Source organism: Phascolarctos cinereus, unplaced genomic scaffold (assembly GCF_003287225.1).
Source record: "Phascolarctos cinereus isolate Bilbo 61053 unplaced genomic scaffold, phaCin_HiC Scaffold_4;HRSCAF=312, whole genome shotgun sequence".
NCBI lineage: Eukaryota > Metazoa > Chordata > Mammalia > Diprotodontia > Phascolarctidae > Phascolarctos > Phascolarctos cinereus.
The window spans coordinates 930,565-943,963 of NW_027555847.1; the positions used below are offsets into that span (position 1 = coordinate 930,565).

General features: G+C 53.6%; 1 protein-coding gene across 29 annotated transcripts in view; it reads right to left on the reverse strand.

Annotated features, from left to right (window-relative positions):
- Positions 1-13,399, reverse strand: part of CLASP2 (cytoplasmic linker associated protein 2) — a 142,167-nt gene that overhangs the window by 104,590 nt on the left and 24,178 nt on the right. For 26 of the 29 annotated variants that reach the window (XM_078151989.1, XM_078151986.1, XM_078152000.1 and 23 more), the window contains exon 7: positions 11,660-11,730. In XM_078151989.1, coding sequence (XP_078008115.1) covers positions 11,660-11,730 — 71 coding nt within the window. Of the gene's footprint in view, positions 1-2,156; positions 2,329-11,659; positions 11,732-13,399 lie in introns of those variants that run through there. The other 3 variants (XM_078151992.1, XM_078151991.1, XM_078151993.1) reach the window with 2 other exon arrangements.

Genomic DNA, 13,399 nt, shown 5'->3' on the forward strand with positions numbered 1-13,399 from the left:
TTCATTCCTTGTTATGCCTGAGCCTTCACACCCAATGATCTCTTCTTCCTGACTTTCCTGTTCCTGTCCAAGGGCAACACCATCCATCCCCCTAGGCTCTCGGGCTCACAACCTAGGGGTCACCTTGGACTCCTCCCTCTCTCTCACCCCCAGATCCAAGATGGTGCTGAGGCCTGCCAATTTCACCTGGGCAGCATCTCTAGTCACCATCTCTCCAATACCACCCCCTTCTCTGCTCTGACCCTACCCCTCTCTCAGTACAGATCCTCATCTCCTTACACCTGGACTAGGGCAATAGCCCGATGGTGTATCTCCCTGCCTCCATTCAGCCACTAAAGTGATTTTCCTAAAGCACAGGTCCAACCACGTCACCCCAACTCAGTCAACACCAGAGGCTCTCGAGCCCCTCCAGGATTCACTACAAAACGCTCTGTTTGGCCTTCCAAGGCCCTTCACAGTCTGGCTCCCGCCTTCCACTCTGCTCTTCTCCCACCTTCCTCCCTGCCGCGCACCCTGTGATCCAGGGACACCGGCCTCCTGACGGCTCCTCCAATGAACTCCCCACCTCTTGGCTCCAGTCAGGCCTGCTCTGCCACCCTGGCTTCCTTCAGTTCCCACCCAAATCCCGTCTTGGACAGGAAGCATTTCCCACTCCCCCCCTCATACCCTGTCTATAACTTGTTTGCTCTTAGCCGTTTGCATGGTGTTTCTCTAGTAAACTGCAAGCTCCTTGAGGGCAGGGGCTGTCTATTGCCTCTTCAAGGATCCCCAGCATGCAGATCACTGGTGGCACAGAGTAGGTGCTTCTTCCATGCTGCCCTAAAACAGGAGATCATCTGAGCAGGGCGTACACTGGCAGCTTGGGGGGAAGAGGACAGGTGCCTGCAGACGCTGTAGCACAATCCTGAAGGAAGTGAGGGACTCTGTGAAGCAAAGGGGAGGAGGGGCACACAGAGATGGGAGATGGTGGGGGCCAGAGGAGGAGTCTATGTGGTCCCAGAGGCCGCAGGACGCCGCTGGAGTTACCAGGTGGGTGTGTGTACAGGAAAGAAGAAGGGAGTGCAGGAAGCCGTAGGGAGGGTCTCCTACATCACTCCTCCGGTGCTCTGGAATCACAGCAGCTCCCTACTGCCTCCTATGGTCAGCATTCCAGACCTCCCCCAAACTGGCACCACCCGATCTCTTTCCTCCTCCTTCTCCTCCATGACCTCTAGGGCCTATCACAGCCAATTTGCGCTGGTCCCCCCCTTCCCCCCGCCCCAGCTCCTTTCCAGTGACTGCCATGCCTTCTGCCTGCCTGCTGAATGCTCTCACCAAGGAGAAGGCCCACACTTTCCTGAAGCATTTCCTCATCTCCCCAGGTCTCCCTCAGGCCCAACTTTACCATACGCATCACAGCACCTGGTGCATGCATGTGCTCCAATCCCCCATCCCCATCTTAGGTGGTGCCTTCCTTGCAGTTAGAACTACGTCTCATCTAAACTTTCATCTCCTTTAGCGCCAAGCAGGGCTATGTACACAGCAGGCATATAATGAATGCTTCTCTGTATTCAGAAGCAGCTATATGGGACAGTGGATAGAGTGCTGGGCTTGGAGTCAAGAAGTCCCAAGTTCAAATTCAGACCCCGATACTGTGTGACCATGGGCAAGTGACTTAACCCGTATGCCTCAGTTTCCTCAACTGTAAAGTGGGGATCATAACAGCCCCTCCGTCCCAAGGGTGTTGTGAGGACCAAATGAGAGGATGATTGTAAAGCGGTTAGCACGGTGCCACACAAACGTAAGGTGCTGCTGCTGGCACTGCACTCATGCTATCTCACCAAAATGATTTTTAAAGGTGGACACAAGCGCCAGGCAGAGCCCTTTTAAACGCCCAACGCAGAGCCGAGCCTGCTGTGCCAAGCTATCTGTCATTCTCCTCCAGGCTGCCTCTCCTAAGTACAGAGCCCTCCATCTGGCAATCCCCGGCCCTGTGGCATGGCTCTTCCCGGGCCTACGTCCCACCAACAAAAGCAGTGGGCGCCCTGGCTCCCTCCGCCTCCCCAGGCCTGCCTCCAGTGGGCAGAAACACACACCCTCCCTTGACGGGCACCACGTCCCCCCAGCAGCGAGCAGAGGCTGCAGCCCACAAACAAAAGAAAGAGCATCCCACTCACCATCACCAACAGCCATCCCGCTGCTGTCCGGAGGCTCTGGGAAGCCCTGGGGAGCCCGAGGGGGTCAGGCGGCCCACGGGAGCCTGCGACACACCCGTGCACGCCACCCCACGGCAGGATCGCCGCTCCAGCGCAGCATGAAGGGAGCAGTGTGTGGCCCAGGCAGCTCCGCAGCTAGCTACCGCAAGAGCCAACAGCTGCTGGGCCATTTCAAAATACAAGTCCTGGGTCTGGCAGACAGGCTCCTCCTGCCGAAGAGCAGCCGGGCTGAAGCTTTGACAGCATCCAGCCCGTCAGAGCCGGAGGGTCAGGCCGGCCTGGCAGGCCCTGAAGGTCACCCGGGAGCACCTGAGAGAGCCCCGCCATGGCGAGGGCAGGCGGCCCAGGACCCGACTTCCTGCCAAGCCGTTCTCCAAGGTGATTCGCACCTTTTTGTCACGCTCTTCCCACTTTTGTGAATAGGGGAATTGAGAGGCAGACCCCCTCCCCGCCTCAGCTGCCCTCACGATGCAGGAGGCATTTCTGGCACAGCGGGCTCTGTCCCGAGAACAAAGGCTGCTCTGGGGGAGGGCAGAACACGCAGCTGCACAGCCCACATCCACCACCCCAGTGCCGGGCACCTGCAACTCCAAACACAGTGCCAGGACAAGCAGCTCCCCTTGACCGCACTCCCCCTCCTCCTGAGCTAAGGGCCCCAGAAACACGCGAGGCCAACACAGTGCCTGCATCCTGGGCCCCCTAGACCAAGCCCCCAGGCCTGGGACCCAGTTCAGCAAGCAGCGGGGTGCTGCTGTCACTGCCGACAGCAGCGACCTTCACGGCCCTCTGCCCCCGGGGGCTCAGCCAGAGCTCCGTGGCCCCCACAGTGTGGGGCACAACCCAGGGACTTAATGGAACAGGCGAGTCATTCGCACACCGCGCCAGACGCCGAACCTCGAGACTTTTTCTCTAACCCTAAGCAGGGGCATGGGGCTGATCATCAGGTCACTTACACAGCCGAGGATGATAAAACCCTCGACGTACCATGTTCCACAAGGAAAGAGACTGGGCCCTGTGACAACCCATGGCAGCCCTCCCCACCCCTTCCCCAGCTTTCCAGAACGGACACCCTGCTGACCCCTCTGAAGCACGCCTCTTCACCCAGCCGCAGCCACTGACGGGGATCACAGGGGACTGCGCAGGATGGCTGCTGTCCAGCCCCACCACAAAATCACCTCCTCTCCAAGGAAACTTATGAGTGAGGATGTCAATCATGGCACCAAAGACAGGATCACTGAAGCAGAGCCCCAGCCACTAAGACCAAGGGGGCCTCCAGACAATGCACCCCCCGCAGCCAGGAGGGCCGAGTGCCTAGGCCCAGGCCACACCAGATGGGCTGCCCAATACAGACGAGATCATGGCCAGGTTCAGCTTCCTCCTCAGTAAAATGGGCCACCTCCCAGCCCTCTGCCAGCCTCCGCCAGCGACCAGTACCATCTGTGCCATGAAGAGGAGCACCAGTGGTCGCTGAGGAGCAGAATCATTAAGAGAGTAAACAGGGGCACAGAAGAGAAATCTGCAGGGACGTCCCCCACAACGTCTGTGAGGCATCAGTCGGCTGCAGCCAGAGCCCCAACTCTGCTTTCCCTCAGAGGGGAAAGGGCCGGCCTGAGAGGAGAGGGACTTCAATTCTCTGCTCCTAGCCCTCACTGTCTTAACTCCCCATGGCCACTTCCCACCCTTAATCCTAGCTAGGCTCCATTCTCCCTTGGCTGGCATGGTCTAGGTCCCTGGCGTTCTATTACCTCACAGTCGCTGAAGACTGCTTGGCTACTCCTAGATCCTTCCCACAGTCTTTCTGTATATAAGGGCCATCTTGTCTCCATTAAGGTGCTCAGATTCCTCAAGAACCTAGCCAATAGCTCACAACTGTTCAGATACCTTAAGCATCTGGCCAGTATGGCTGATCTTTAATAAACCTTGTCTCTGGCTGAGGAAAAAAAAAAGGAGAGGGACTTGCCCCACCCCACCCTCCTCCCCCAAGGTCAGGTGATAACATCAGACCAGGAGAGATGTCACAGGACCCTGAACCAAGGGACCCAGAGGGCGCAGCATGGCACTAAGAGCCAAGGCAGGTGGGCAGTGGCTGCCCGCCCCCTCACGAAGGCGCTTAAGCCACAGCAGGCTCTTCTGGAGCTCAGGGCTGACCTCCACGGCCATCCACTTGTCTCCTGCGGCCACGTGGGTGCTTGGCGTGGGGCCATTTGCTAGCTGAGGCAGGGCAGAGCACTGCCCTACCTTCCACAGCTGTGGGGAGAGCCCTGTGGGGTGCCCAGAGTCTAAATGATATTTCACCAAAACTGGAGAAACATTCCCCAGCACGAATGCTCACTGGAAGAACAACAGAATGGAATGTCACCTGGGCACCGATTAAGCCAGCCACTTAATTCCACAGGCGCCAAACTTGGTTCCCATCCTGAGAGATGCAGCAGGTCAGACCAAACGGGACTGGTGGCGGTAGCATCATCATCATCATCATCCAGAGAAGCTGCTGGTGAAAGTCCTGCCTCACGAGGCTTGCTGCAGACCTCCCTGTGGTGGCAGACTATTTCCCGTTTCCCGCACAGACGTCGGGGAAGACGCATTCACACACTACATCTGCCCCACAGGAGTAAGCCATGATGGTGAAACAGAGTCAGAAGCGCTGCTTGGCTCCATCCCAGAGATGGGCGTGCTCGCACTTCCTGCAGGACCGTCGGTGCTTGGTCAAGAGGCCATCTACACATGGAGCTGGCTTTGAGGGGAAGGGTCTCTTGGGGAGAGGCATGGGACGTGGGACCAGACTGGCTTTGGAGCCAATGATAAGGGTTCTGACCCCCTCCCCTGACATTCCTCCCATTAACACCACCCGAGATTTCTGCTTTCGGTTTGGTCTACGGGCACTGATCTGTCATGGACAACTTCGGGGGCTCTCTCTCCTCTGCTACCTTTGCCCACTGTTTCTCCAAAGTTAATGAGCACAGATGACATTGCTCATTCTGCTCTCAGCATGGCTCTGACTCCTGACCCCCAGCTGCTGACTCAGGGTGTCTCTCCTGGGTCGTGTCCAAGCGCCTTGCTGATGTCCAGGATCCCACTCTGCACATCTCTCCTGGGTTGCCTCATCCAAGCACGTTTCCTACTATCTCTAACGTTTCTGCTGAAGTAGCATCTCATGCCACCCTCTGAAGTGATCGTGGCCTCCATGGCAGGGCTCCTAGCAGAAACCCTCAGGGACAGCGTCTGTTCTGCCCGGTATTTTGTTGTTTTGCTGTAATTTTTATTTATTTTTTTAAATACATTTTTATTTTATTAAATATTTCTTAATTATAAGTACGTTTTAAGAATTATTTAAAAAAATTTTAAGCTCCAAATTCCTTCCAAATTGCATCCCTCTCCCCTTAAGAAGGCAAACAATTAATATTGATTATACATGTTAAATCATGTAAAACATACTTCCACGTTACCTACGTTGCAAAAGAAAACAGACCAACATCTTAAATTGTATATCAAGATAAAGTCAAAATGGTTACACCATTTAGATATAAAGGCTGATAGTGTAAGCAAACTAGGAGAGCAAGGAACAGTTTACCTATCAGATCTATGGAAAAGGGATGCATTTATAACCAAACAAGAGACAGAGAATATTACGAAATACAAAATGGATAATTTTGATTACATTAAATTGAAAAGATTTTGCACAAACAAGGCCAATGCAACCAAGATTAGAAGGGAAGCAGAAAACAATTTTTACAACCAGTGTCTCTGATAAAGGCCTCATCTCCAAAATATATGGAGAATTGATTCAAATTTATAAGAATACAAGTCATTCCCCAATCGATAAATGGTCAAAGGATATAAACAGGCAGTTTTCAGATGAAGAAATCAAAGCCATCTATAATCACATGAAAAAATGCCCTAAATCATTATTGATTAGAGAAATGCAAATCAAAACAACTCTGAGGTACCACATGACGCCTATCAGCAGCTACAATGACAAAACAGGAAAATGATAAATGTTGGAGAAGTTGTGGGAAAATTGGAACACTAATACATTGTTGGTGGAGTTGTGAAATGATCCGACCATTTTGGAGAACAATCTGGAACTATGCCCAAAGGGCTACAAAAATGTGCATACCCTTTGATCCAGCAATAGCACTTCTAGGGCTATATCCCAAAGAGATTATAAAAATGTACAAAAATATTCATGGCAGTTCTTTTTGTGGTGTCAAAGAATTGGAAATTGAGGGGATGCCCATCAACTGGGGAGTGGCTGAGCAAGTTGTGGTATATGAATGCAATGGAATACTATTGTGCTATAAGAAATGATGAGCATGATGGAAAATGCTATCCACATCCAGAGAAAGAACTATGGAGCTTGCACGCAGATCGAGGCATACTATTTGTTATTCTTTTTCTTCTGTTGTGTTTTGTTTCCTCTTTCTGGTGGTTCTTCCTATTGGCTCTAATTCTTCCTTACAACATCACTAATGTGAAAACATGTTTAATAGGAATGCATATATAGAGCCTATATCAGATTGTGCACTGTCTTGGGGAGGGAGGTGGGAAGGGAGAGGGAGAAAAATTTAAAACTCAAAAGCATATGGAAGTGATTATTGATAAATCAAAATAAATTAATTTAAAAAACTGATGAGCAGGCAGACTTCAGAAAAACCTGGAAAGCCTTGCATGGACTGATGCTGAGTGAAGTGAGCAGAACCAGGAGAACATTGTCCACAGTATCAGCCACGTTGGGTGATGACTAATGTTGACAGACTTAGTCCTTCTCAGCAATACATGGATCTAAGACAATTCCTAAAGACCCACAATAGAAAAATGCTGTCCACCTCCAGAGAAAGGACTATGGAGTCTGAATGCAGAGGGAAGCAGACTCTTTGCTCTCTTTTGCTGCTGTTTCATTCTGTCTCTTCTTTCTCGTGGTTGCTCCCAGTGGTTCCAACTCTTCTTTATAACACGACTAATGGGAGTGTTTTGGAGGGCGATGTCCATCCTGAGGGTCACCATAAATGCCAGGGTTTAAAGTGACCCCTTTTTGCCCTTCTCAGTCTCACCCTCACAAAGCACTTCTGGAATTCCCAATCCGACGTGCTCCTCTCCCACAGCCTCACAAGGAAGGCTTCCTGCAGGGGAGGTGAGTGAAGACACTGGGGGGCTTGACGCTCTGCAGGATGAAGTGGCTCCTCTTGGCTTGCACATCACCTAGTTTCAGCGACTTCTTACCACCGCCCCGAAGTCACAGGTAATGCCCAACAGGGTAACGTGCAGCTGAAGCCATGAGAGGCCAAAGCCTGTGGCTTGGAGGATGCCGTCCCACGGCAGGCATGAAGAGCCTTTACCTCCCAAGGACACGTCTCCACGGCAGCCTCTCTGGGGCTATGCCTCCTAATCCAAAGCATTTCCACTGGGGCCCCTGCTTCCTTCTTGAGGGGACTCATCTGGGGAGGGCCACCTCCAGCCTGAGCCTCCCCCACTACTGTTTTCAGGGACGAGATGTGCCGCAGGCTAACCACCAAGCAAGGAGACGGTCTCGGTCGGCCCGCCTGAGGGGCTGGGAGTTCATGCTGACCACACTGAACGTCAACTCCTCAGAACCGACACCAGAGTCACCCGCCAGGGAAAGAAGAGGAAAGAGGGTGGGCAAAGAGGCTGGGAGAATGAGTGCAGAAGAGGAGGACAGCATCCATGAGAGACCCCGTCCACTGGCATCGCTTGCTGCCTCACTCACTACGTCTTAGCTTTCACTTTGGCAAAAAAAAGCTGACAAGGGGCCACTGTCCCACACTCTATGTTTCCCACCCGCCATATCTGCCTCATCTCCGGCCTCTGCCATGGTCCTCCTCCTCCCCCCAAACGGACTTTCCTGGCTGGTAGCACCCTCCCCAGCCCACCACCCCCAAACATCCTGTGCTGACCTGGCTCATCCTCCCAACCAGATCCTGATCTGGCTGGCAGGCTGCCTCCCTGCCTTTCTGCCCTGAAAAGAAGGTCTTGGGGGCCCCTAAGATGTGCCAGGCCCAGCGACACAGAGGTACCCACAGAACACACACGAGGCAAGGGGAAGGGAAGAAGCACTGAATAAGCACCTACTGTACGCCAGGCACTGTGTGCTACCCCCTTTACAGACAGCATCTCTTTTGAACCCCACGACAACCCTGCCAGGCAGGTGCCATGACGATGCCCATTTTACAGTTGGGGACACTGAGGCAGGCCGAGGTTACATGACTTGCCCAGGTTCAAAGTGTCTCAGGCTGTGGCCCTTTTCTTTTTCCTTTGATCTCTTCTGGAGTGTAGAACTAGTAGTGGTATCCACGTAATGGTTTGCTCAAAGGCCAAACAGCCATACAGCCTGTGCAGCCGAGTTCCACACAGCTCTCCAGAATGGCTGGGCCAGTCCACAGCTCCACCAACATACAGGAGTATGCCTGTTTCCCTGGCTGCCCTCCAGCCTTGGTCACTTTCCTTTCTAATAGGGAGGAGGCAGGACCTCAGGGCAGCTTCAGTGGGCATTTCTCTCGTCTCCTGGGATTGAGAGCATCTCTACATCTGGCCAGGAGCAGCCTGTTTGTGACCTGTGATCAGAACCAGCTGGGGAGGAGCCAGCCAGCATTTGTGACACTGGGTCAATAGTCCAGGAGACAACTCAGGAGAAGGAACTGTCCCGGCGGAGCAGCTGGGTAAGCGGAGACCGCGAGGGTCAGTGATGTGGCCAAAGGGCGAGGGAAGGGCCGGCGGTGGACAGTGCCCTCGTAGCGAGGGGTGGCCATCCTGGCTCGGTCTGAGCCTCCCCGGGGAGGAGGGCTTGGTGCAGAAAGCCAGGACGTCGGCTGGGCTCGCACAACTTCTTTTCCACTTTATTTTTAGTTTTTTATCAGAAGGAGGAGCTTTCTGGGAGTGGGGGAGGTGCGGGAGGAGCCAGGGAAGCCCCGCAAAAGAAGATAAACAGATGTGTCTGATGGGTCATGCAGAGGGAAAGGCCTGAAGGAAAGATGCTAAGTTCTGGTGTAGACAAGCTGAGCAGATCTGGGTCCCGTGTGTGTGTGGTCAGTGAACACTAGGGAGGTGGGTCCCCCAGAGAACGGGGTCAGGATGGACCCCCACGAGGAGAGGTGCAACCACGTGCCCCAACAGACAAGATGAGCACCAGGCTCCGCCGACCTGGACGAAAGAGAACCCGCGATGAGGGATGTTGGCAAGAAGGGGAGGGCATAAGGAGGGGAAGCGGGGGGGGGGCGCTTAACAGGACACACCTTCAGAATGCTCAGCAGGGTGGCCTTGGGGGGACCAATGGACTGTTGTTGTAATTCTGCCCTGTCTGACTGTGACTTCATTTGGAGTTTTCTCTTCTTTTGCTTTTTGGCGAGGCAGCTAGGGTTAAGAGACTTACCCAGGGTCACACAGCTAGTAAATTTCAAGTGTCTGAGGCTGCATTTGAACTCAGGTCCTCCAAGGCCAGAGCTCTATCCACTGCGCCACCTAGCTGCCCCTCCAATGGATGGCCCCAACATCATCTTAACCACACCTAACAGTCCTAGCCCAATGTCAAAGACACCAATGGAAAAGCGTCACCCACAAACGTCAAGCAGATGACCTGAGCACCTAGGCTTGTACCTCCATGCTCTCCTCTCCCCTCCCAGGCCCTGACCACTACCGGCTCTTCTCCTGGCCCAGGCCAAGCCCTGGACACAGTCCTACCCAATCCTTCTCCCTGTTCTCTCTTCCCCTCTCCCATCCCATACCCCCACCTCCTTCCCTCTCTCCTCTCCCCTTCTACTCACCCTCCCCCCACACCCCACACACACCACGCCCCCCCACACCTACACACACACACACACCCCTACATACACCCCACACCCATATCACCCCACACCCACATATAAACACCACACCCACTCCCACACCCACATATAAACACCACACACACCATACACACTCCCACACCCCCCACACACACTCACCCACACTCTCACTCACTCACTCCCCTCTTAGAGCTCTGGATTTGACCTCCAAGGAGCGAGGCTGGAATCTTGACTCTGTGACTCCCTTTCCTTTCTTCCAGTGGACAAGGGCTTGACCTCTCACCTTTGTCCTCTTAGGGCCCCACCTCCCTCTACCCCTGAATCCTAACCCGCCCCTGGGATCTCTCCTGCTCCAATCCACCTCCCACTCAACCTCTGTGAGTGCAGATCTGCCCACGTCTCTCTTGGTCCCTAGACAGGCTCCCTCTGGCCTCCACAATGAACTCTCAGCTCCTTGGTTTGGCTCTGAAAGCCCTTCACAGCCTGGTCTAGGGTGGGGCCACATGTGATCCTCTAGGTCTTCAAGTACAGCCCTTCACAGAACAAATCCCCTTCATAAAAGGATCTGTTCTGTAAAACTTGGCCTCAGTCAAAAGGCTGCACCCGAGAACCTAGAGGGCCACGTGTGGCCTCAAGGCTGCAGGTTCCCTGCCCCTGATCCTGGTCTCTTTCCCCTGGCACCCAAACACACACACCACCATCTCCTGTCTCTGGGCCTTTGCCCTGGCAATCTCCCACACCTGGAGCACCCTCCCTCTTCACCCCTGTCTGCTGGAATGCCTCCCTTCCTTCAAGACCCAGCACCAGCAATGCCTTCCACACAGAGATGGTCCCACACCTCCCCGATGCTCGCTGCCTCACCCCACGACCACCTTATGCCGAACTGCACTTATGCTGTGTAGACATAAATATTTACTTCTTGGTCGCACACAGAGGCCCCTTGAGAACAGAGACTTTCATTCCTTGAATCCATCCCTTAACACAGTGCCTTGTATGCAGCAGGCACTTGATAAATGCACGTTGACTAGCAGAGTGGTTAGCGCTTTCAGAAACACAAACCACGGAGCTTGCCTCCAAGTAACGTGATTCAGAACAAGGCCTGATCACAACAGCAGCCACACTGCCCACAGAATGAGTGTTCCACCCAAGAAGGCAGCGTGTTTCACACGGGTCGACTCTTCTCAGGAAATCTGTGCTCAAAGCGAGCTACACAAATCATTGAGCCAATGGCAGAATCCTGGGCAAGCTGACCGGCGCATCAGTGGGGGGAGCGGCCAGGGCACGGCGGGGGGCACCAGGAAGAGGGGGCTCAGCCAAGTGCCCCGGGGGCAGGCAGCCCCAAGGCCACTGGCAGCACGGGGCCAGTGCCACGACCAAGTTGCAGAAGAGGACGGTGACATTTCACAATGCAGAACATGGAGGAGGCCGCCAAGGAGAAAAGAAGGTCGGGACACGTTGGCGACGTGCGCTCACTGAGCACACAGAAGGGCCTCGCCGGGGCATGAACGAACCTGTACCCTTCCAGATGGATCACTCTGTTTGTCGTGACACAAAATCAGCCATCCCACACCGCCGGGACGGGCCGTCGCGGTCACGGCACGCGCTAGCCTTGAGAACTCACAAGAAGGGTCTTAAGAGACAACAGAGAAATGGAATGTCGCCTCTTACCGTCAGCGACGCTCAACGCCATGCTGCCTGAGCCTCTCGCTTCATCAAACTTGGCGAATACTGCCTGTAACCTAGAAACAAAGAGGGAAAGGCATTTGTTCTGTGGCTCTCTCTCCTCAAAGACATACACATACATACATACATACATGTGTGCGTGTGCATATAAATATTATTGGGGGAAGCTAGACAGCGCAGTGGATAGAGCACCGGCCCTGAAGTCAGGAGGACCTGCATTCAAGTCCGGCCTCAGACACATGACACTCACTAGCTGTGCGACCCTGGGCAAGTCACTTAACCCCGACTGTCTCACAAAATAAATTAATTAATTAAATAAAAATCTATAAATATATACGAAACATACAAATAATGCACATATATGGACCGACATACACCCAGATGGATATTTCAAACCAGTTAGCTCGCTTTTTAAAAAAAAAGTCCCTCTTACCTCCCATCTCACCCCCCTAAGAAGAACCCACTTAACATTTCTCTGCCTCCGGGGCCACTTAGAAACTGAAAAGGTGAACAACAAAATACTGCTATCCCACTGCATTTTTCTAGAGAACACAAATGGGGGTGGGGAGGGACAAGGGGAAGGGGCTGGGTCTGGTCTGGCTATCTGGCCGACGAGGGGATCCCTCTGGGGGTGACCACTTCCGTCTTTGGTCTCAGAGATTTGTCTGGGCCAATGAGAGGGAAAGTTTCTAATCAGACCCCAGATCTAGAGCTAGAAAAGACCACTGAGGCCACAGATTACAATTCTCTCCCTTTCAAGATGAGGAAACTGAGGCCTAGGAGGACTGCCTTCCCTGACCCACACGGGGGAAGGATTTGAACCCTGGCAGGCCTTGGTCTCCAAAAGATGAAGCTGCCTCTGCCCAAGGAAATGCTGGAGGGCAGCCATGATCTGCCACGCTCCTGACTCCAAGGCCAATGCTTCTCAGTCTCTGCTTCCGTGGAGACCACACGTCTGGCCTATCCCAAGCCCTGGGCATACATATCACAGGCCTGTGGTGGAAATGGACTGGGCACCTGGCTAGTGGCTAAACCAGGCCCCCCCCCCCCTTGTTTCACAGGAAAATCAACAGCTGAAGCTGATGTTCTGAACAGCAGGGAAACTGAGGCCTATAATGAGCTGAAGTGACTTTCTCTCCCTCTTTTGGCCACAGGGGCAAGGGATGATAGGCATGGTGTCCAGTATGGTGCCTAGCACCTGGTAAATAATGGATGAATTGAACTGAATTCCTCAAAAGTTGGCTAGAAGGCAGGAGTAGATAAGAAATCCAGTTTTTCTACTGACCTCCTCAATAAAACTGTTAATCCACCAAAAAAAAAGAAAAAAAGATGCCCAAGATGGACTTACACAACACAAAAGCGGAACAGTTAGAAGGAAGCCTCTCCTGCCTTCAGGGAGCTGACGCTCTAATGGGGGAAAGGAGCTGGGGGTGGGGGGGAAGGCAGAATTGGGGCAGAGGTGCCCCTCCCATGGCTGGGCCCAGCCCCGGCCTCACTGATTGATTCCTTTGGTGTCTGGCCACAGAGGCTGGCTCTCCTGACACGGCCCAGGCTAGAAGCAGCCCACCCACTTGAGGGCCCCCCCCCATCCTGGCCCGCTCTCTCCAGGGTGTTTCCAGGGGGGATACTTGCTGTTGTACTTTGGCTAAAGACGAGGTGACTTAACGGGTGTCTGCTGAGGAGAACAGGCTGAAAACTGATGACTTGGGTGAAAAACCAAGCCCC